This window comes from Medicago truncatula, chromosome 1 (genome assembly GCF_003473485.1).
Source record: "Medicago truncatula cultivar Jemalong A17 chromosome 1, MtrunA17r5.0-ANR, whole genome shotgun sequence".
Lineage (NCBI taxonomy): Eukaryota > Viridiplantae > Streptophyta > Magnoliopsida > Fabales > Fabaceae > Medicago > Medicago truncatula.
In genome coordinates, this window is record NC_053042.1 from 27,557,711 (window position 1) to 27,579,246 (window position 21,536).

Below are 21,536 nucleotides of genomic sequence, written 5' to 3' on the forward strand. Positions count from 1 at the left end.
GGAAAATGTGAGGCACAAGTAGCAAACACCTTAGTACTAAAGTAAGTGTAGAATAGTGAATAAATGAAACACATTTCCCCCTTTCTTTTTGCATATCATATTACGATATATTCAAGAGTTTTTTTCATCAATAGGAATTTGCAAAACAAAGGCAGAAAACAAAAACAATAAGTAGGAAAGAAAATGGGAAGAATTTTTTATTTTTTTCTTCGGGTTTCTCTATATTGGAGGTGAATCTAATTCAAAACAATATTGGACTCGAAATATGAACACATCTCTTGGTCAAAATTTAAATTTCAACTCTCATTATGTGAGAGTATAACCCATACAAATATTTTTTCAGTGATACTTAGGAGGAATTTGCTTGTATGCATGCAATTTTTTCTTCTTTTTTAAATTAAGTATTTAAAACTACTTCATCCATCCAATTCAATTAATTCATAAAGTTAATAAAATGATGTGAGTCGTATAAAAAAAAATGAGAAAAGTAGAACAAAAATATGAGGCACAAACTCTAAATTGGTCTATTTAATGTTGTCTAGTTTGAGATCTTATCTCTTTGATGGTGTTTTTCTACTTCTCATGTTCTGCTTTTCTGTTGATGTTTTATAGGTTTATAGTTTCTTTAAGTGTGTCCCATGTTTTTGTTGAAAAGCCTTTAAAGTACTTGGCTCGCAAAGGATGAACGACCGCTGAGATTAGATGTATCTCACTGTAATTTTCGGAAAAGTTGCAAACACAAAATCTGCAAGTCCGGGGTAAAAGTTGCATCGTCAAACTCAAACAATTTAGCTAATGCAGACTGACTTGTTCCCTTCGCAACTACATAACTATTGATGTAAAAAAGATTACATGGATACAAGTTTTATCAATGCCACAAAAGACAGACAGGTTTCATTACAAATTCGCAAAATAAGTCATGCAAAACAGGCAGAATGAGATGCTCAAAATAATCATTTGGGATTAGATTTGCATCTTTTACAAGTTATATTGCCACCGGTGAAAATAAAAAGAATAGACTGCTTTTATTACCAAAATTTCAATAACCACACATTAACTATGCACTTTAAAGCACTTCAAATATGGAAACAACTGAAGCAATTCTTCCCGGCTTCGCTTCTGCAAGGAAAAAAAACACAAATTGTTAGACAAATTGTACAGTTAACACTTATAATTTGTCATATAAAATAGAATAGAGCTTCTTTGAAATAGGAATTTGCCTTGATGCCAATACATCCGTTCACATCAAGCGTTGTAATGCTGTTAGAACATGACTTTGAGAGTGCCACCAAACATTTATCTGTCACGCCAACTATTCCGAACAAGCTGCAAATATACCCGTTCAACACATTAGCCAAGTGATTCTATTACAACAATCAAATATTAAGGTGATGTCATGTTGCCACAGTAGAAAGGATATGCATATGGGAATGGATTCTCTCCATTGACATGAGAGAATAGTAAAATCTGGACCATTGAATAAAAATAAGACGAGATATAAAAAATGAGAGAAAACTATTTAAAGGTGAGATGGAAACAGACAAGAAAACGTGAGAAAACAATTGGAGAGAATCCATTCCCTATGCATATGTATGCAAGTGTGTGCGTATGATAACGTATTACTTCATCATGTCGTGAAAACCCTTTGTGCGGGATTAGCGACGCAAAAATACGATCTGCTTCAAGTAACCATACTGTGAATGCGGCTGCAAGGACCACTACTCACATATGGGTCTCGATGCCCCGTGTGGCACAGGCCACCCACTGCGATGCGCGCTCTGCCGCGATAGCAGTGCTATTTCCCGCTATTGACATAGTTTAAAGCCAACTTTGGTAAGGTCTTTTACATGGCCCTCCTATACCAATTCTGAACCAAGTTAAATAACATCAAACAAGAGTGAGCCAGGTTCGATTCTCTCTAGTGCCAATTTCAGTGGGCTAGTTTGGCTTCTTCAAAAAAAAAAGAGTGAGCCAGGTCTAATCAAGACCAAGCAGCTCCCTATAATTAAAGTATGCTAAATCGGTATCTTGTGATCAGATGAGCTGAAAGACTATAGTACACAACAGGGACAGACCCATATATTTTAAGTTATGGGGGCTCAATAAGTTCACATTGAAAAAGTTAAATTAAGTTCATGTTCGCATTTAAGTTTTTGTGCCAGTATGATTAGTACAAGTTTTTAAAATTATGTTAATGTCTGAAAAGATTAGCTACAATATTGTATTGGGTTTTGGACATCTGCATGAGAAAAGCCCCAGAATGTTGGTGCAGAGGTTATGCAAAATGATAGATGGCATTCATGCAAACTTTTAAACGATGTAGGGGGGGACATTCCAATGCCCTTGAAACAAAAAGTGAACATTCAAGTTCTACTATATTTCATGGGAAACACACACACAACAAGGCCAAAAAAAACATGTTCAAAGTCAAATAGTGCACCATCCAGTACCAAATGTCCAAGTGCTGTAAACTTCTCAGATTATAACATACCTCAGAAATTCAAGAGAGGTGCAACTCTGTGCAATGGCTATAACCCCCTCATCAGTCACACGTACACACCTATAACGTAAAATTAGATACAGCTCGATTATTTTCATCATAAAATGAGATACACAGATATTGAAGTTGATCATCAATTTACCAAGTCAGATTGAGGGAAACAAGGTTCTTGCATTTTGAAATACTCTGAAGTCCTTGATCTGAAAGATTCTGCAAGCCAAACTTAGTTCTATTATCAGTATGCATTAGATGAGTTCAGATTTGCTCAATTTATCCACCCTCCATTTACTGTCCATTTATAAGAGAGATAGACACAAGTGATAGATTAGTGGGACCCATTTTAATAAGTGGACCCCGCTAATCTTCCACTTGTGTCTATCTATATCATAAATGGACAGTAAATGAAGGTAGATAAATGGAGCAAATCCAGACTTGCATTAGATACGGTTTTGCAGATAAATATTCAGAAACGAAGATTTTACCTGGGCACCACAGAGATCCAAAAACGTGAGACGTGTCAGAAGGCATATTTTCCTATAAGCTTCATCTGTGAAACTGAACATGAGTAATGCTGTGAATTAATCCAATCCCAGGGCATGACAACTGGAACATAAATATGATGAGTTTTAGTTCCTACCTAGACACTGCATAGAGATTCAAACTCTGAAGGGATAGGCATTTCTGCAACAACTCCTTCAACCCCGCATCAGTTAACTTGACGCACCTAGGTGTGAAATTATGTTATATATGTTAGGAAACCAGAAGAATATAAAATTGAAAGAAAGAAAGAAAGAATAGATAAAAAATAAAAAATAAAAAACAATTTTATTGAAAGAATGAGAATAGGAGAGAAAGGAAGAGTTTTGTCTAAGGGTTTCCCTTCTGTCCAAGGGTCTCGTAAACTCGAGGGACTTAGTTCAAATTTCCATGAAGGCAGAAGTAAAATGACTGTTAGTGTCGCTTTAAAAAATGCTCTCCATCTCTACTTGTGTCCTATTCATTATGTAAGCTAATTACCTCTAACTAATCAACTAACCATGCCAATTGTCCCTAACTAACGTCTCCTTATATATCCTAACAATGTACCAGAAAGAGGTATAATTCACCTCCAATGTTTCCTTTTATCATCTTAATAGTCTGTTTGGAATCTCAATATGAAATAAAGAAAGAAAAAACCTAGAAACAATATGACTGATCTACTCCTTTATAGTGCACAACAAAAGTACCAAGTCAATAAACCAATTTCAGACAGCAGATGCAAAAGGGTTAAAGCGGTATAATTCATGATTTGAGTAATGATATTTACAACATCATAATGTACTGGATCTCACAGAATCTTCTATGAACCAATAGAGATACCTTGTCAAGTTTAGTGACTCTAGTTTCGGGTAATTGTCGGCAACTAATTGTACACCTCGGTCTGAAATATTCTGCAATTATCATATCAAAGCAATTTGTTCAGCAAACACAAGTACCATATTTTAAAAATAAAAAAAAAATGCTATTATTTTCTGAGAAGATGATTCAGAATTCTAGTGCACACAACATACTTCGCGGGCATAATTTTCTACATAGTTATTTAGGTTTTTTATTGTACAGTACAACATGGGTATATTCAGGTAAGCATTAATGTCAACTGATAAGACCTTCCTTGTGATTCAGGCATGCTTGGTACAACTAAAAATGAAATGGTGGAATTTTCAGTGATGAAAATTGTAGTAAATGCTGAATATGTATTAAAATTACATTTAATTGTGTAAATATAACCTCTCATGAACTGAATATTTTCAGCACTTTTCTTTTTAACTCCTTTCTAGACGTTAAACTAAACCATTATGTGTTTGGCTCAGCGTTAGCAAACTTGATTTTAGATGAACTTTATTTTCAAAATTGATTTTAGTTGAAAGTGAATATAGATTGGAGTGAGTGGTCCATGTTTGAAAACTTTTATTTCAAAATTAGTTAAAAGTCTGAAAATTTCAACTAAGTGCAAAAACTACATTTTTAACAATCAATGTAGGGATGCATCAACTAAATATTCACACAGGCCCCCGGGAACTAGTATTAAGAAGGATGTTCAGGGTTGCATCCTTGCTGCAAACAATTTTCCATACTAACCCGACCGACATTTTCCGATCAAAAAAAATAAACTAAATATACACACAATGTATGATATGTGTAATGATAATAACCTAAGCGTACAAAATCACAACTACGGCATCGTGTACCTTACAACCACTTATATTCAAATCAACAATGTGTTTGCAGTTCCTCGCTGTATGTAGTAGTCCAGTATCAGTTACCCTGAAATAAGAGTCATATTCAGTATTGTTGCTAAGGATTGACTTTTAAATCCAAAGTGAGATTTTCAAATGCTAAATCAAACACGGGTCATTAAGAATTTTCAAAGTACCTCACGTTCCAGTAGACGGAAAATGTTTTTAGCTGAGGACAACAACTAGTTATTGCTTCAATTCCTGTATCCGATATTTTTTGGCAGACGTTCAGATTTAATGACTCCAAGCTTTGAAGAGAATCAAAACACTAGAAATGCTTAAAATTACTTCGTCAGAATCACATTCAATCTATATTCTACATGTGTATATCATAAAGTATTTGTGCAAACATCGTCAACTATGGTTGCCCTCTTTATCTAATATTATTGTAATGTCAGAACCATACATATTAAGTAAGTAATCATAAACTGTTCTAGCTTCTGTCAAAGCATTGATGAGTTATGAAAGAGAAGAATAATAAAACATTACTTTTATATTTTAAAAAATTACATTATTGCATAATTTTTTTTATGAAGCATCTTCTGAATAATAAAGCAACTACGGACATATTAGATTAATTTTCAGCATCCCTAAGATATCAGTATACGTTTGGTGCAATTTCCTATAACGCAACTTCAGAGAATATAAGAATGCAAGCATCTTCTGACTAGTAGAATAACAATTTTATTTATACAACATCATTTTTTATTTGAGCCATCAGGGTTTGTTTTCCCATCCTTAATACATAGATCATTGATAGACTCAAAATATAGAAAACTTCAAAAATAACAAAGAAATATGTTACCTTATCTTTAATAAGTATGAGATGTGCGTCTTCAACATCTCGTGCAAATTCAAGGTTAATCTCCTTTACATGGCGATATCTAGGCTACATGAAGAAGCAATCAAATTCCAGACCAAAACACCATTAATCACAAGATAATGAGTCCTCTAAACCTAAGACCCACTTTGGAGTAAAACAAGTAATATCAACTATTGATTTATAAATCAATGACTGATATTACATGGACATAGACAACAAACTATAGTCGAGTTAAAAAATTAAATTCTAATTTTCTCATTAATGATTGAGATTACACACTTTATTTAAAGATTTCATATCCAAACCACAGAAGTTTAAGGGGAAAATACAAACATTAATCAGTTTCTTTCAATCAATTCACTCAAAATCAAATTTTGTCACAACACAAAATAAATCAATTGAATGAAAATGAAGTTGATTAGTATTTACGTACCAGAGAAAGAGCAGCTAGAAGACGATTCCCAGCATTATTCAACTCACGAAAATTAAGTGACTAAAAATAAATAAGAAAAAGAATGAGTAATTAATTAATAATAGAAAAATGAAAAGTGAAGATTGAGATTAAACACTAACTTGCCAAAGTGGTTGAGAATCGAGAAGGGTACGATAAAGGAATGGACTAACGAGAATAAGAGAAACAAGATCAGTGTGATTCAGAATCGTGGAGGAACAAACGAGTTTCAAAACCTTCGGTACTGTCTCTCTACACCAAATATCGCCGTCCTTTCTTTCCTCCATACTTGCGTCACTAACGTTTTTTTTGTAAAATTTTCAAAGCTCCCTACTTACATATATTTAAGCGTCATAACTGAGTTAATTTCACGAGTACCCTAATGAAATTACAAACATTAATTTAATAAAATTTTGATTAAATTATAGATCAGATATTTTTGTACCTTTTTTGAAGGAGTTATTTTTGTATTTTTATATTGTAATAAATTAATAATTATATTTATTTTTTCAATGAAATTAATAATATAATAAATATAATATAAATTATTATCTTATTGAATAACATCAATAAATAGTATTTTTATTTGTGGAAATAAAAAGTTGTGCACACTTCTTAGTTAAGTTGAGTGTTTCTTCTAACAATAACTTAATGGTCTGCCACTTTTCTCTCATTCTTATCTTAGACCTATTTTTCACGACATTATGAAAATTTGATTCACTAAAACTTAGTTTTTATTTTCTGTTTTCTTTTCTCTTTAATAAATAAGTACCAGGATAACCATTTATATTGTTTAAATGCTTAGCAACTGTCTCCACGAGCATAGCTCAGTTGGTAGGGATATGCATTGTTATATACATGGGTCGGGGTTCAAACCCTGAACACCCCACTTATTCATCTTGAAAAAGGTGAATTCTAACCACTAGGCTACCAGACAAAAAAAATGCCTAGCAACTTATAGCTTATAGTTCCAATCTTTTTGAAATTCTATTTTAAACCGTACTTTATCATTTTCAAGAAACAGGTTAAAGGTTCGTATGCCATAAACCTTATAGTATAAAAAATCCTTAAAACATTCAAGGGAAACATGTTGAATTGGTTATTTTAAGATCAACTATAGTTAAAATGAGCGAACATCAAAAACAATATTGATCTTTGACCATATGTTTAAGAATTTACTTTGGTCGAAAGAATTAAGAGTTTAGTTTGTTAAAGTATTTTTGACTTTACACTTGACTATACTCTCATAGTTTTAATAGATTTGAACGAAGCTTATTTTCCCATAAAAAAAAATGATAATGACACATTTAAATAATATATTTGAATGAAGCTTATTTTCTCGTAAAAAAATGACAATAACATATTTATTCAGCGGTGATAGGCATAATGTTCCTAATACACATAAAAATTTCAAAATCAAAAGTACTTTTACAACCTAAACTCTTAACAACCAACCTAAATTCTTGTTAGGGAAATCACTTCACATGCTAGCTCTCAAGTTTCCTATAATATTCCAACTTGTATTATACCTCTTACCGAATTAGACAAGCAATGGTCATCATTTTGTCTAAAAAAACACCATCAGAACCTATAAAGTTACATACATACAGCCAACGGGATGAAATTGGTTTTATCTATCCTTCTAGGAAAGGAAAAACAATATTAGGTAATTATTAATTAAGTGTAGGGATATGATCAGTTGACAGAAAAATCAAATTAATATGTGCATGCTAATTAGGGTTAACTCCCGAGTCAAAAGCTAAGAACCCTATCAAATTCAAAACACTGCATACTACCCACAACATAAACCAGTAATATCTGCCCCCTTGAGTCTCCAAAACAATATAGTTTACACCATCCCTCTTCTACAGAATTTCAAACCTATGTGCCTAACCAGCAAAAGCAAACCAGTTGTGGATCATTGACAAAGATTTCCTGTAGTAAGGAATGCATGGATTTAGGAAAACCATGGTTGAGAAAATACAACTTTACAACGTTAAGTCTGAAGTTTTATGTACACCCAACATGAGAATCAATTAGCGATGTCGCACTAATCTAATCCCAAGCACTAGTTACACCTTGACCATACCCTCCGCCATAACTGGCAGGAACACCATAACCACCACCGTTTCCACCATAGTAATCATTTCCTTTATTATATGAGCTCTCCTTCCTAACATCACGGCCACCAAACCGGGCTCCCCCAGTCCGCTTGTTTCTACCACCACCATAAGGAGTCCTTGCTGCATAACGGGTGAGCCATGCAGGTACTTCTTGATTTGCCTCTTGCATCAGATCAGCCAATGGTTTAGCCATTGACAAATTACTGTCATTGAAGAAGGCTGTTGCTAATCCCATTTTACCAGCTCGTCCTGTTCTTCCTATCCGGTGCACATAATCATCAATGTCATTGGGAAGATCAAAGTTTACCACATGTGCTACCCGCGGAATATCAAGACCACGTGCTGCAACATCTGTTGCCACTAGAATTGGTGTGTTTCCAGTCTTGAATGATCTCAATGCTTGTTCTCTTTCCTGCAAACAGAACAATTACATTGCACACAACTTTTAGTTCAAAAGTCCTAACACAATATTGGGAAAGCTTGAGAGAATTTAATAACTAATGGCAAATCATAAAGCTTGATAGAATTTAATAACTAATGGCAAATCATAAGTAATGATTTCAACAAGCAGCAACCATAGAGAAATTCAATTCCAACAAAACAATGGAACATCATAATACCATGGTTGACAACAACTAAAGTCTCATTAGGAATGTAGAACTTAAAAGCACAAGGAAACATCAGATGTTAGTAAAAAGGAACAACAAAGAAACAGAACAAATCAAGAAAATATGTAATTATTTTAATGTAATCATAATGCTGACATGTTTAATATTAAACACAAACTTCAATTAGCTAAACAGACTCACTTGCTGTGTTCTGTCGCCATGAATGCAAGTTGCAGGAAACCCGTTAACACACAAGCAGTGTTCCAATGCATCAGCACCTTTCTTCGTTTCCACAAACACTAAAGTCAGACCTTGCTGCAAAAACCACAAAAAAATCCTTAATTGAGTGTGACAAAACCACAAATCTTCCTACTCTTAAATAAACAACTGTTCCAGTGCAGCATAGTTTTTGAATATTAGTGAATTTCACTAACAAAATGTAAACTACAGCCAACACATGTACAAGTTTGAATAGCAGCAGTATGCAGAGGTGACAATTACCTTGCCATTCACATCATTTTCTCTCTGAGCATGAAGGAGGTCCATGAGGTGGCTTCTCTTGTCAGACTCCAGCACATATTCTACTCTTTGAGCAATTAGATCGGTACTTGAACCAACCCTTCCAACAGCCAGAAAGATATAACTAGCAAGAAAATCTGAAGCAAGTCTCTGCAGTGCATTCAAATGAAGGGACATCATAATCATTATTATATCAATCATGCAGCAAATATAAATTGCAACTAGCTGATTACAAAATGATTGTCACTTGTCAACAAACCAAACTCTGTTAATTAATTAGAATGTCTATCTCACATACAAAGAATAATCCTAAGCAAACAGTTTCTATGACTCATTTCAGAGTCAAACACAGTCAAACATGAGTATCTTAATTACTATGTGAAAATATCACCATAAAAACTTCAACATATCCCCAAAACTACATCACCATCATTTAATCCTGACTATAATTATTTCAAAAACACACTTGCTACATATTACTTTAACAAATTAAGCAGTGTCATTGTTTGCACCTGCCGAATGAATGAAGCATGGTTATAGGCATCAATATGTCATTTTTCAAAATCAAGTGCCACTCGTAATATGTAATAATATTATTTTAAAACAATTTGGTTAAGAAAACCATATTTGTCTACATAACAGAGTCAGACACAATTGGCATATAGCATCCGCTTTCCACCTCAATGAGACAAATTTTGAATATGGACTTTTCTCCAAAAAGAACTATTTCTTCAACTCTAAGGATTCATTGTCAGCACGAAAAAACAAATATTCAAAAGTTAGCAACAGAAGAAGAGTTTTTGTTTTTCTGCCAACATCAAGACCATCCAGATTGAGGTTCTATAGATTGATAAGAGTATGGCCGTCTGAAAAGAAGAGAACTACCAAATTCACGCCTACACTTTCCTTGAGGATTATTAGAATAGGTTGTCGCTAAACACGGAAGATGAAGTATGAGAAGCATATGAGCTAAAGATATCTTATTAAGTCGTACCTGTTCAATCCTTACACTATAGTAGTAACCCTTCCTCCAAAATTAGTAAAGATTAACACAAATAAGACTCAGTTTCATGGTAGTCAAATCGAGATACGTATTGTGTATCGTTCGAACACTTTTTTGAATCATATATCAAAAGATACATTAACAAAAAAAACAACATGACTTTAAATATCATATATAAACTCCAAAATACTTCAAAAATCAATTCATGAACAAAAATAAATAACATAAAACATCCTTAATTCAATCAAAACCAAACATAACTCCAAGATAACTAGGAGGTTTTAGACCCTTACCATATTCACCAGTTGGATATTTTGCAATACAGAGTAAGATTTGTACCGGTGATGGGTGTTTTCGTATCACATCGCAGTACGTATTGTATGTATCGAATCGAAGGATACTTACTAAAATTGTTTCATGCATGTCCATGACAGAGCAGGATTTCCACAGTTAAATAAAACAAATTGTGCTCCCCTTTTAAATCAAAAGCTATTTTTCCCCTACTATTTTTCCCCTACTCTCAAGGTTGGCTATTGTTGGGGTAGACTTCTGTAACTATTAAACTTTAAAGTATGTTCAAACACCTAAATTATGGCAATCTCAATTTCCACGAGTGCAGAAGTGACGTTAAAAATACTTCCTATAGAAATTTTAAATTAAAGAAACAACAGTAAATAGAAATGCCAGAAACATGCTTTTTACAATAAATGGGTAATTTAGCTTCTAAAAAAACACAAAAATGTTTCAGGGAGGACAGATCCTCATGCAAAAAGTAACAAGTCGACAGTTTGAGTACAAGTAACAAATTACCTGAATCTCTTTGGGAAATGTAGCACTAAACAGCAGCGTCTGTCTCATGCCTGGAGGAGGCATGTCCATTTGTTCAACTATCTTTCTTATTTGAGGCTCAAAACCCATATCCAGCATCCGATCTGCTTCATCAAGAGCTAGATATCTTATCATCTGCAATGACACCCTAGCCCTCTCAAGCAAATCCACCAATCGTCCTGGAGTTGCCACCAGAATATCAACACCTCTCTCAAGCTCCCGCAACTGAAATCAAATAGTATAAGTTTGTTTGAGGTTTTCTGTTCCTTACTAAAACTCAATCAAAAAGAAAAAGTACACAATCCAACATTGCATGTAGTAGAAAATAACCTGTTGGGTGATCGGTGCTCCTCCATAAGCAACTACGACCTTGACCCCAGTTTGATAAGAAAACTTCTTGGCCTCGTCATGTATCTGTGAAACAAGAAAAACAAAATATTGGTTTTTGAGATACAGATAACCTAGTCATATACAGATAATGAAATCAGAAACTCGTATTAAAACCCCGACCTGACAAGAGAGCTCCCGGGTAGGGGACAGGATAAGTGCAAGAGGATAAGCAGTCCGTGCCACACGTGGTCTTTGAGCATACTGCTCCGTAAGGATTCCGCTTATAATCGGAAAGCAAAATGCAGCTGTCTTTCCTGAACCCGTCTGAGCACAAGCCATCAAATCTCTCCCAGCAAGCGAAATCGGTATAGCATACCTCTGAACCGGTGTCGGTTTCACGTACTTACATCTCTTTATATTCTGATTCAACGCATCACCTAAATCTATTTCCGCAAACGTATTCACCGGAGGCGGAACATTCTCCCCACTCGTCTCCACAGGAATATCATCATAAGCATCAAAGTTAATCCCCGTATTCTCTTGCTCAGTAAACGGTTCATCAACATCGTTCTCAAATGGATTTGCCTCACGTCTTCCTCCACCTCCACCCACGCGCTCCCTTCCATTCCCTGCTCCTCCTCTGTTAAACCCACCAAACCCACCACCACCACCACCATAACCTCCACCTACTTGTCTCCCAGCCCCAAAATCCTGCTTAAAATTCGACGAACTACCCCAATTATTACCCAAACCCCTATCATTAGCCACCAAAGAAGGTGGCTCGGCCGGAGCAGCCATTGATCGGTTACGAAGATGCGGAGGAACATAAGCCGGCTTGACCGGGCGCGCGGTGGATGAAGCATTAGCTGCATTGTCAGCAGAATCTGCCCATGTAGCTGTTCTCATAGTTGCAGACATTGTTCAAGTTGTTCTCAATGCTCAACAAAAACAAAATTAAAAATAAAAATAAACCACGCTTCTTAATCAACGATTCTCTCTTATATAATCACGAATTCACGATCAGCTGGAAAAAAAATCAACAAAATCAGAAATTAATTAGATTCATAAAATGGATTAATTAAATTAATTATGATCTATGATCTAAACACAATAATAAGCAAAGATCGAACAAACCTAAGCTGAAATAAAATTGAAAATCTGAAGAACATTAAATTTGAAATAAATATCTGAAAAATTGAAGAAAAAATCTTAAAAAAAAAAATAATAAATTAGGATTATGCGAATCGGATAAGATTGAAGGAGAGGTTTGGATTTTGTACCTTGAAGGAGATGAAGATTTTTGAGAGCGTTTTTTCAAAGGTGAATCAATGAAATTTGAAAAGTGTGTTATCGTTTTTTGTTTTCTCTCTTTTTCTCTTTTTCTATGAGTTTTCTTTCGTATCTCGTTTACCAAACACGCTTTTTGTTGCGCAGAAAATTAGATAGATAAATATCTTTCTTCACCGGCGTAAAATCAGCATGCATGAATATTCCTTTTTCTATTTCTAATTCAAAAATAAATCATTATAATTACGCTAAAATTAATTGTAATTATTAAAAAAGAAATGCTAAAAAAATGTCTTCAAAAGTTTAAAAGTGAGACAAATCTCAAAAACATGGACTATGCCAAAAATATACCATCCTAACAATCGTATGAGCAGTCATGTTCGCTTGACGCCTGACAAACTTCACTTCAAAGTTGAAAAATAAAGCTAACATAGACTTGATAGAGTGAAAAATTTATCTTAAAAATTATGTATTCGACACATTGAAATAATAAAAAGTAACTTTTTATACACACCATGGAGGAAGAATTCAGGAATTAAGTATTTTTACAAATTGAAATTTTGTATACAATTAAGGGACCGACTAATCCACTTTAACAGAAACATTGAGCATAAGTTGTTTTTTTTTTTTAACAAATCAAAATGATATATATTACTAAACCAACAATGTTTCCTTCTGCACAAGGTGTGCAACGAAGGAATACCGACAAATATTTACAGAGTTAAGGTGCCAGACAGAGCACCAACAAGAACAAAAATTACAAAAGAGCACCCATGCAAAGAGTGAGATGTCTCCACCAATCGTGAAAAGTATAAACAAAAGCCACCTGTTTGGATCGAGCATAAGTTGTTATACCTAGAGAAATCATTGAATCTTAAAACTAGGGATGAGAAGAGATCATATCGATCTACAACGGCCTACGAACGTAGCTTACGATAGCCATGTTAGACTAGACTTTTTTTTTTCTTAAATAGAGAAGACCTATGCATTTTTAGAAGTCTATTTAGCTTAAAATGTCAGATCACATGCCAATAAAAAAGCCTCTTAGGCCCTACCAAATCATCATACTTAAGTAAATTTGAATAATGTTATTTATTATTATATTATATTTTGTACTTTGAATTAAATTATAAATTTGTTCACACTTTCGGTAATTTAAGTTTATCGGTACCCATTAATTTTTCACATGTTTAGATGTATTATTATAAATTAGAATTTAAATATGATATAATATATAGTGAAGTTCTTAAATTCAAATGAGAGTTTAGTCTCATTTATCTATTAGTTCGCTAGTTTATTTAAACTTAGACCACATTCATTATTTAAAGATGTTCATATAAAATAGATTTTTAAACAGGCTATTAGGCCATATCGGGTTTTCATAAGGTCGGACACATGCCTAAAAACAAGTCTATCACAGGTCGTAGGTCAAGGTTAGATCTTAAACAAAATTTACAGGCCAAACTTAGGTGTTGTAAAGTCTAGCTCAGCGTAGTCTATTCTCACCCCTACTTGGAACGCACTTTAAGATTTCATGTTTACACAATAAAATTAAGGGTCTTGCTAACTTATACTCCTAAGACGCATATTAAAATCTTATAAAGAGAAGGTTTACCTTGAAAGTATATTATTTTGACTTTAAAAAGTTGAATGAACAATTTTTAAGGTAATATTTTTATGTTGAATTCTTTAATACGTGTCCTTGAAACACAGGTTAACATTTGTTTAAAGTTAATGCTAGGGTTTAATTATTAATTAATAGCGACTTTCTCTTAGTCTTTTTTTTTTTTTTTGCAATAGCGACTCTCTTATTTTAAAATTTGACTGTTTTGGTGTCTATCAAATATTTGATCTTAAATATAGCAATATGAAATGTTTTAAATGAGATTTTAAAAGATTTTTACTTACGATTGTCAATGTTGATGTTTTCTCATCATTGTATCATATATGAAATTATTTATAACATATTTTATCACTAATTTTTAATTAAAAAATATGATGGAATGGCCAAAAATGACATATTTAACGTAGGAAGACCAAATACATAAAATGATAAAAACAATGGACGCAAATAACTTCCTTCAAAAAAAAAATTGGACGCAAATAACTATTGTCTCGTTTCTTTCCAAAAACAAAAAAAAAACTATTGTCTCTTTTTTACCAAAACTCTCTCTTAAGTCATTTTTTTTTTTTTTTGTCAAGTAGTCTAGTGGTTAGAATTCACAATTTTTAAGATGAATAAAGTGGGGTGTTCGGGGTTCGAACCTCAACCCCTGCATATAATAATGCACGTTTCTGCCAACTGAGCTATGACCTCTCTCTTAAGTCTTACCTCATGCTTTTCTTTATCCAAAAAAATATCATGCATTTCTTTTCTCTGATTAGCTCTCTGAACAAAATAGTTATTTTCCTTTTTATTTCTGGTTGTACTTTTTTTTCTTTCTTTTAAATGAATAAAAAACTTATTTCAGCCTTAAAAATGCATTTTGTGTGTAGTCTTCAAAACAAAAACAAAAAATGCATCTTGTGTGTTGTGGATGATGGGAAAATTATTTCAACTTCTCGTAGTAGTACGATTTATTAAAATACATTTTAGTGATTTTATATCATTATTAAGACTTAAAAAGTAAAATAACCACGTAAACTATCCTTAAAAAAAGGTTATATTCTAAAAAGACAATGTAAACTACCAATCGATAATTAGTATTTTTTTTTTTTTTACGAGGAGGAAAGGGAAAAAAAACAAACAAAAATAAAACAAAACTACATTTTAAGACAACGTAACTATATGCCAGCCAAATCGACAATCATGTCAAAATCTGTGGGGAGATATACGAGGTAGCATATGGGTGAAGGGAAGTGCTACCATGCATAACTACTTAACTAGTCAATTTGAAGTTGTAGAATTTGGTTTGAGCAGCACCAATAAACCCTTAAGTCATTGCTAGGTGAACACCATCCTTTATTATAAAAGCTAGACTTGATTTGCTACAATGTTTGTCCTAATTCACCCTACTTTGCCCTAATCTCTAGTATTTTTCCCTCCTAAACATGTACCAATTGCTAATCTAATCTCACCAGTTCAAACTCTATTTTCACACTTGATCACACCCGTTGATTCAAACTCTAAAAATGTTCTCTCATATAACTTAGTTAATGCAATTGAAGACGTATTAAATGTTAATCAAGTCGGTCAACACCCCCTACACTAATTGTTAATTTAATCTTACCCGTTCAAACTCTATTTTCACACTTGATCACACCCGTTGATTCAAACTCTCAGTCGTAGATATCATATAGAAGTGAACATGTTTGCCCTAATTCACCCTAATTTGCCTAATCCCTAGCATTTTTTCCTCCTAAACATATATTTATTGCTAATCTAATATCACCTGTTGATTCAAACTCTATTTTCACACTTGATCACAACCGTTGATTCAAACTCTATTTCAAACTCCTCATTTTCTCTCATATAACTTAGTTAATGCCAATTGAAAACGAATAACAACACACTTTTAATGCAATTGAAGACATAGTTAATGCTAATCAAGTCAGTCAACAACCCCCTACGTCTCAGCCGTAGATCCCATAACAACCCCGCACAGGTCAAGCTAACATTTAGCCCTAAACACTCTAAGTTTTCTCTCCCTTGCTATCATTTAATGCGATCATGAATGAGAATAAATACAAATAATGTCAAACATGAATGATAATAAATACAAATACCTACAACAATAATTACAAGAATGTTGACTTCTATCACTCCCAACTAACCATTAAACACCCAAACATTTATCATGACCTTTGATATACATTTATGCAATGAATATGAGATTCAAACTACCCAATCACCATCCTCTATGTACACATATAACTATGATTCAAACTCTCCATTCCACTCTATATTTACACGTGCGTTGACACCCTCCTTTGTTCAGTTTACATACAGTTATAACGAATTCTATCAATGTATCATAAACCGCTAATGGCTGAACATGATGTTGAAACCATGTTGGTGTTGCATTCCTTGAAAGGTTAGTAATCTATCTATGTTAGATGCTTATTCTGCGTGTTCATTCGGACTTTAAAATAACATTTTTTTTCTTCATGTTTTTACAGCTCTATTGGATCCAATTACGATCAAAATTGTCCGTGTGAAAGTTGAGTCCGTCAAACAAAATTGAGATTGGTTGCGTGTAATTTGCATTTGTGCAATTTTGATCGTGTTGACATTTTGCATCTGTTCAAATTGCAACTTCATTCAATGTTGCTGGATTATTTTTATTTTTGTTGCAAGTACTTTTAGTTATCATATAATGCCTTTATGTTGATGGTTTTGTAATCCAAACTAAGTATTTTATCAATCTTCATGATTTCGTTTGTGTTATAATCGATTTACAATTGTTGCTACAGATCCAGTTTTCATTGTTATAAGCTGCAACTTAATAGCAAATACCGTATTATAAGTTAGTTTGGTAAGGGATGATGTTAAAAAGAAAAGGCATTCCTTTAGATTTCATCAAATACACTAATGAATTTTGACTTAGTGTGATATAAAGCCAACCAATCTCACTTTTCATCTGTATCGTATAATTATAAGGGTTGGAACTTGATACAATACTTTTAAGGATTAGAACTTTATACAGTTACAGATGCATAGTGTGGAAACAAGCATATATAAACAAATGGATATTCGATTGATCTATTAATCACCAACTAATATGAGAAGCATATAAAATACATAATTAGAACAAAGTTCTTCCGACACTTATCAATGGATAAAAAACTATTTGCATGATAATTTTCTAACGTGTTCAGTACCACTACGCGAGTAGCAAATGCTATCACACTAATGAAAGAGTGCAAAGTAGATTTAAATTGATAGTTTATTATGACATTAGTTCTTATTGACCAAATTCTTAATGCCTAAGGTGACTCTTACGTTTACTTATGAGATGCAGAATGAGTATTAATGTAATTAATAAACGTGATGGAATTGACAACGTCACAATTAATAGGAGACAATCAGAATTATTAGCATTAAGATCAAAATGTTAGACTTCTAAGTGGTGCATATGATATGGATATAGAAGAAAGAATAGTGTTCTCCCTATCAAATGTCGTTTACCATGAAATATTTCGTAACGTATGATGATGAATGTAAAACGTTAACAATAACTAGACTATGACCTTATCGATTTGTTATCATTATTTTAAATTAGGGCTAACTTAAACTTTATTATGCTACTTTTATTGGTTACTATACATTCATTATGCTTGATAAGTGCTAGGAAGTGTTAAATTCATGATATATTTTAGGCACTTTTGTTACTTGTTTTGCAAGTTATTGAGGGAAAAGCTGAGAGATAAATGATTATTGCCCTTTTACGCTTTATTTATCTTACTTCATCCATTTGAGCAGGATTTGAACTCAAGACATCAAGCAAAGAGCAAAAATGAAGAAAAGTACAAAGAGGCTGAAAAATGAAGATCACTCGCCATGGCGAGCTTCAAAGGCGAGCAATTCCAGGGAGCACCAGTTTTTATTCGCCCTCAACTCGCATGGCGAGTGGAAGGTGAGCTTACTCACCATGGCGAATGGATTTACTCGCGAGGCGAGTTAGGGCGGTCTTAAGCTTCATAGTTGACGTGGCACAAACCCAATGGTGAAGTAACCTCAACTCGCCATGGCGAATGAATGAGCTCGCGAGGCGAGTGGATGCAGAGTCAAAATTCTATAAATAGCCCACTCAAACATACTTAGTTAATCTTAGTTTTTGATAGTTTTCACTTGTAACATTCTTGGAGAGAGAGATAGAGCTTGTTCTTCATAGAGTGAGAGTGATAGAAAGTGGATTCTTCATCTTTTGTTGAGAAATCACAAGTTGTAATGAATCTTGCTTCTTCAATTCATTCTTGCAAGGCTTCCATGACAATGAGTAGCTAAATCTCCTTTGTTGGGATTAGAGGTACTTGATCCTAGCTTAACATGTAATCTTTTAATCTATAAATATATGGTTCTAGCATTTGATTTGATATTGATGTTATTCTTGCACTTTAATGTTTATCTTTGATTTAATTGTGATTGAGAAATACTTTTGAATCTAGGTTTAGAATAACCATCTATCAAAACATAGGTTCTAGACATGGAATTGATTTTTTGATAATCACTTTGTGTATCCAAACCTAAAGCTTTCTTATCATTCAATAGATTGAGAAATCATCGATTGAACGATAAGATCGACTCTTGAATCATTCAATAGTTTGAGACATCGACAATTGAATGATACAATTGATTTCACAATATTGTTTGGACACGAATAGTGTTGTCGAGGGATACATGATAATATCAAAGAAAAGCTAGAATCCATGTATGGTCATTAGGTTATGTGCGATGTAACACCCCGTTTTCCCAATATAAAAATTTCTTAAAACATTTATCAGAGTAAGCATCATAAACAACGGGATATCACATATAACATAATCCAAAACAGTTAAATAATAATTTAACCAAATAACTTAAACATTGCAGCGGAAATTATATCATAATTCATAAAACGTTTTGGCACGCAGGCCCCATCAAAATATTTCAGAAGTTAATCGACATTATAAAAATAACATAAATGTTTCACGTAAGAGAATGAAGCATGTATAACAGACAACCCCATCCCGTTACGTATCAGAGCGACCTAGACGACATAGTGAAGGCAAGGCCACTCACGACGGAAACTGCACACTAAGCACGATCACCTGCAAGTTACTCATACGAAGGGCAACATTTTCAAGCAGAAGGGGTGAGATTTCATAACAAAATAATATTAATCAATGTAAATCGAATCATAAATTAACATTAACATCATAATCAATCTTAAACAACTTGCATATTTGATAAACAATTATCACGTATTCACATATTCAATCATCATCAACAACATAGCATCTTAGACACGACAATGCGACAATGCTCTTAGACTTCTTATATGCATGTGGTACCAATCGTCATCATAAGTATTAATATACTTTAAACGTGCGGAGGACAAAGCTCCTAATAATCGTGCGGAGGACAAAGCTCCTATCGTGGTGAGGACTAAGCTCAATGAATGCTAATGCATGGACTCTTATCAACAAATCACCGTAATCATCATATCAATGTGCATCCAATAATTTGGAGCTAAACGTCATCTTATTCATCATATATAGACATTATGCACTTAGTTAAATAACAGCAGCAGCATAGTCAAGTCACAATAACGGATGATATCAATATACCAATTGCAATTCAATAACATCATAATATTTCATTCATATCTTACATAATGTATAATACATTAATTCATGCTCAATTAATATCAACATATCTTAAACGGCTTCACAGATTGCATTAAACGTCATCATTAGGTCTCATTACCATTTAGGGGTTCACTCTTGATCAAAACGTGCGACACAGATCGCACAAACACTCAATGCATTCCAATTTGGAAGTGCTCGCGAGGCGAGAGTATCTACTCGCCATGGCGAGTTCAAGCCAACTTCCCAACTAATGTTGTTCTGGGTTCAATCTTGTCTTACATTCATTCCTAATCATTACTAGGTATGTTCAGGCACTCAAAGGCACTCAAGGTCCAACTAAAAAGTCAAAGTTGCAAAATCTTACATGCTCTCTGCCCTAGCTCGCTATGGCGAGTAAGGTTGCTCGCTGTGGCGAGCTGCATTGTGCAACTCGCGAGGCGAGGGAAAAGGGTTCGCGAGGCGAGCGATGAATGTTCATCACTCGCGAGGCGAGACTCATAGCTCGTCGTGGCGAGCGATGAATGTCGCTACGGCCAGACTTGCTATTTTCACAAAAATTCAACGATTCACATGGTTCTAAGCCTAATATTGATTCCAAAGTTCGTCCTAAACATTATCTAAGGTCTAGGAGCACTTTCCACATCAATTTAACCAATTCCTACCGTTTGATCATCAATTCTAGGGATTTGACCTAGTTTTCGTTTTCTCCAATTCAATCCTAAAGCTTGCTAACTAATCATCAGAATTACAATGAATTAACATTACTGAGTTATTAGTCTCACCCTTACCTGGTTATGAAGAAAAATCGCAGCTCTCTTTGATTCTCCCTTCTCTTAGCTTTTTCTCCCTTTTCCAAAAGTTTTCACGTACAATAGTTTTTCTAACAATTAGGTCTTCCCCTATTTATATCTCTTCCTAATAACTTATCTTATCTCACTTTCTCCCCCAAAACTCTCTAAAATCTCAAAACAACCCTTAACTAAATATTTTATATTATTTTCAAATCTTTATTTTATTTAACAATAAAATAAGTCCCTTAATCTTATCAAATCTTCCAAAACTCATAACTTATCACAATATCAACCAAACCATCAAGATAGTCGTAAATCATTCAAATCATACCAAAATCATGCATATATTATATAAATATAATATAATCGCCTAAACTCGATTAAGTAAACAATTAACGAAAGTGGGCGTTACATGCGACGCTTGATCAAGGAACTCTAATCCTAACAAGTTTTACGCCCTATTAATCTCAACTTTATCATTTGCAACTTAGTTATTCAAACAAACAACAAATTATCGTTTAACTTAGAATGATATTTGGTGTCGAACGGTCCGCGATATCGCACTAGTCCCTGAGGAGACGATACAAACACTTACAATTGTTTGATGCAAAAATACTACATCAATGCTATAACTTATTCGTTTATATTTCATTTGGTAAGTCAAAAGTCTAGTTGTAAATAACATGGCAAATTACCTTTTTTTAACA

General features: G+C 33.7%; 2 protein-coding genes and 1 long non-coding RNA gene across 3 annotated transcripts; 1 reads left to right on the top strand and 2 right to left on the bottom strand.

Annotated features, from left to right (window-relative positions):
• Positions 1-839: 839 nt before the first annotated feature.
• Positions 840-6,391, bottom strand: LOC25483581 (F-box protein At3g58530). The gene is made up of 12 exons (XM_013612278.3): positions 6,173-6,391; positions 6,033-6,092; positions 5,582-5,665; positions 4,914-5,044; positions 4,729-4,804; positions 3,860-3,930; positions 3,138-3,224; positions 2,983-3,055; positions 2,643-2,710; positions 2,492-2,560; positions 1,221-1,326; positions 840-1,119 (listed from the first exon to the last, which is right to left on the bottom strand). The coding sequence occupies exons 1-12, from the start codon at positions 6,335-6,337 to the stop codon at positions 1,054-1,056; spliced, it is 1,056 nt and encodes a 351-aa protein (XP_013467732.1). The 5' UTR covers positions 6,338-6,391; the 3' UTR covers positions 840-1,053.
• A 1,321-nt stretch (positions 6,392-7,712) lies between these two features.
• LOC25483582 (DEAD-box ATP-dependent RNA helicase 37) lies at positions 7,713-12,903 on the bottom strand. Its single transcript, XM_013612279.3, has 7 exons — positions 12,742-12,903; positions 11,642-12,485; positions 11,462-11,545; positions 11,114-11,356; positions 9,283-9,450; positions 8,983-9,096; positions 7,713-8,585 (listed from the first exon to the last, which is right to left on the bottom strand). Exons 2-7 carry the CDS (start codon positions 12,377-12,379, stop codon positions 8,106-8,108), a joined length of 1,827 nt encoding a protein of 608 aa, XP_013467733.1. The 5' UTR covers positions 12,380-12,485; positions 12,742-12,903; the 3' UTR covers positions 7,713-8,105.
• Positions 12,904-16,587: 3,684 nt separating this feature from the next.
• LOC120580728 (uncharacterized) lies at positions 16,588-17,160 on the top strand. The gene is made up of 2 exons (XR_005646463.1): positions 16,588-16,782; positions 16,868-17,160. It is a non-coding gene; the product is annotated as an uncharacterized lncRNA (long non-coding RNA).
• Positions 17,161-21,536: the final 4,376 nt, after the last annotated feature.

What these genes read in the sequence shown, in the direction of transcription:
- LOC25483582 (XM_013612279.3), bottom strand. Translation starts at nt 12,379, where the DNA reads ATGTCTGCAACTATGAGAACAGCTACATGGGCAGATTCTGCTGACAAT. An exon ending in GAGCACCGATCACCCAACAG is followed by an intron (nt 11,357 to 11,461) that starts GTTATTTTCTAC and finishes ATTTGATTTCAG; the next exon opens with TTGCGGGAGCTTGAGAGAGG. An exon ending in CATTTCCCAAAGAGATTCAG is followed by an intron (nt 9,451 to 11,113) that starts GTAATTTGTTAC and finishes AATGCACTGCAG; the next exon opens with AGACTTGCTTCAGATTTTCT.
- LOC25483581 (XM_013612278.3), bottom strand. Translation starts at nt 6,337, where the DNA reads ATGGAGGAAAGAAAGGACGGCGATATTTGGTGTAGAGAGACAGTACCG. An exon ending in TGGATCTCTGTGGTGCCCAG is followed by an intron (nt 2,711 to 2,982) that starts GTAAAATCTTCG and finishes TTTGGCTTGCAG; the next exon opens with AATCTTTCAGATCAAGGACT. An exon ending in ACCTCTCTTGAATTTCTGAG is followed by an intron (nt 1,327 to 2,491) that starts GTATGTTATAAT and finishes GTATATTTGCAG; the next exon opens with CTTGTTCGGAATAGTTGGCG.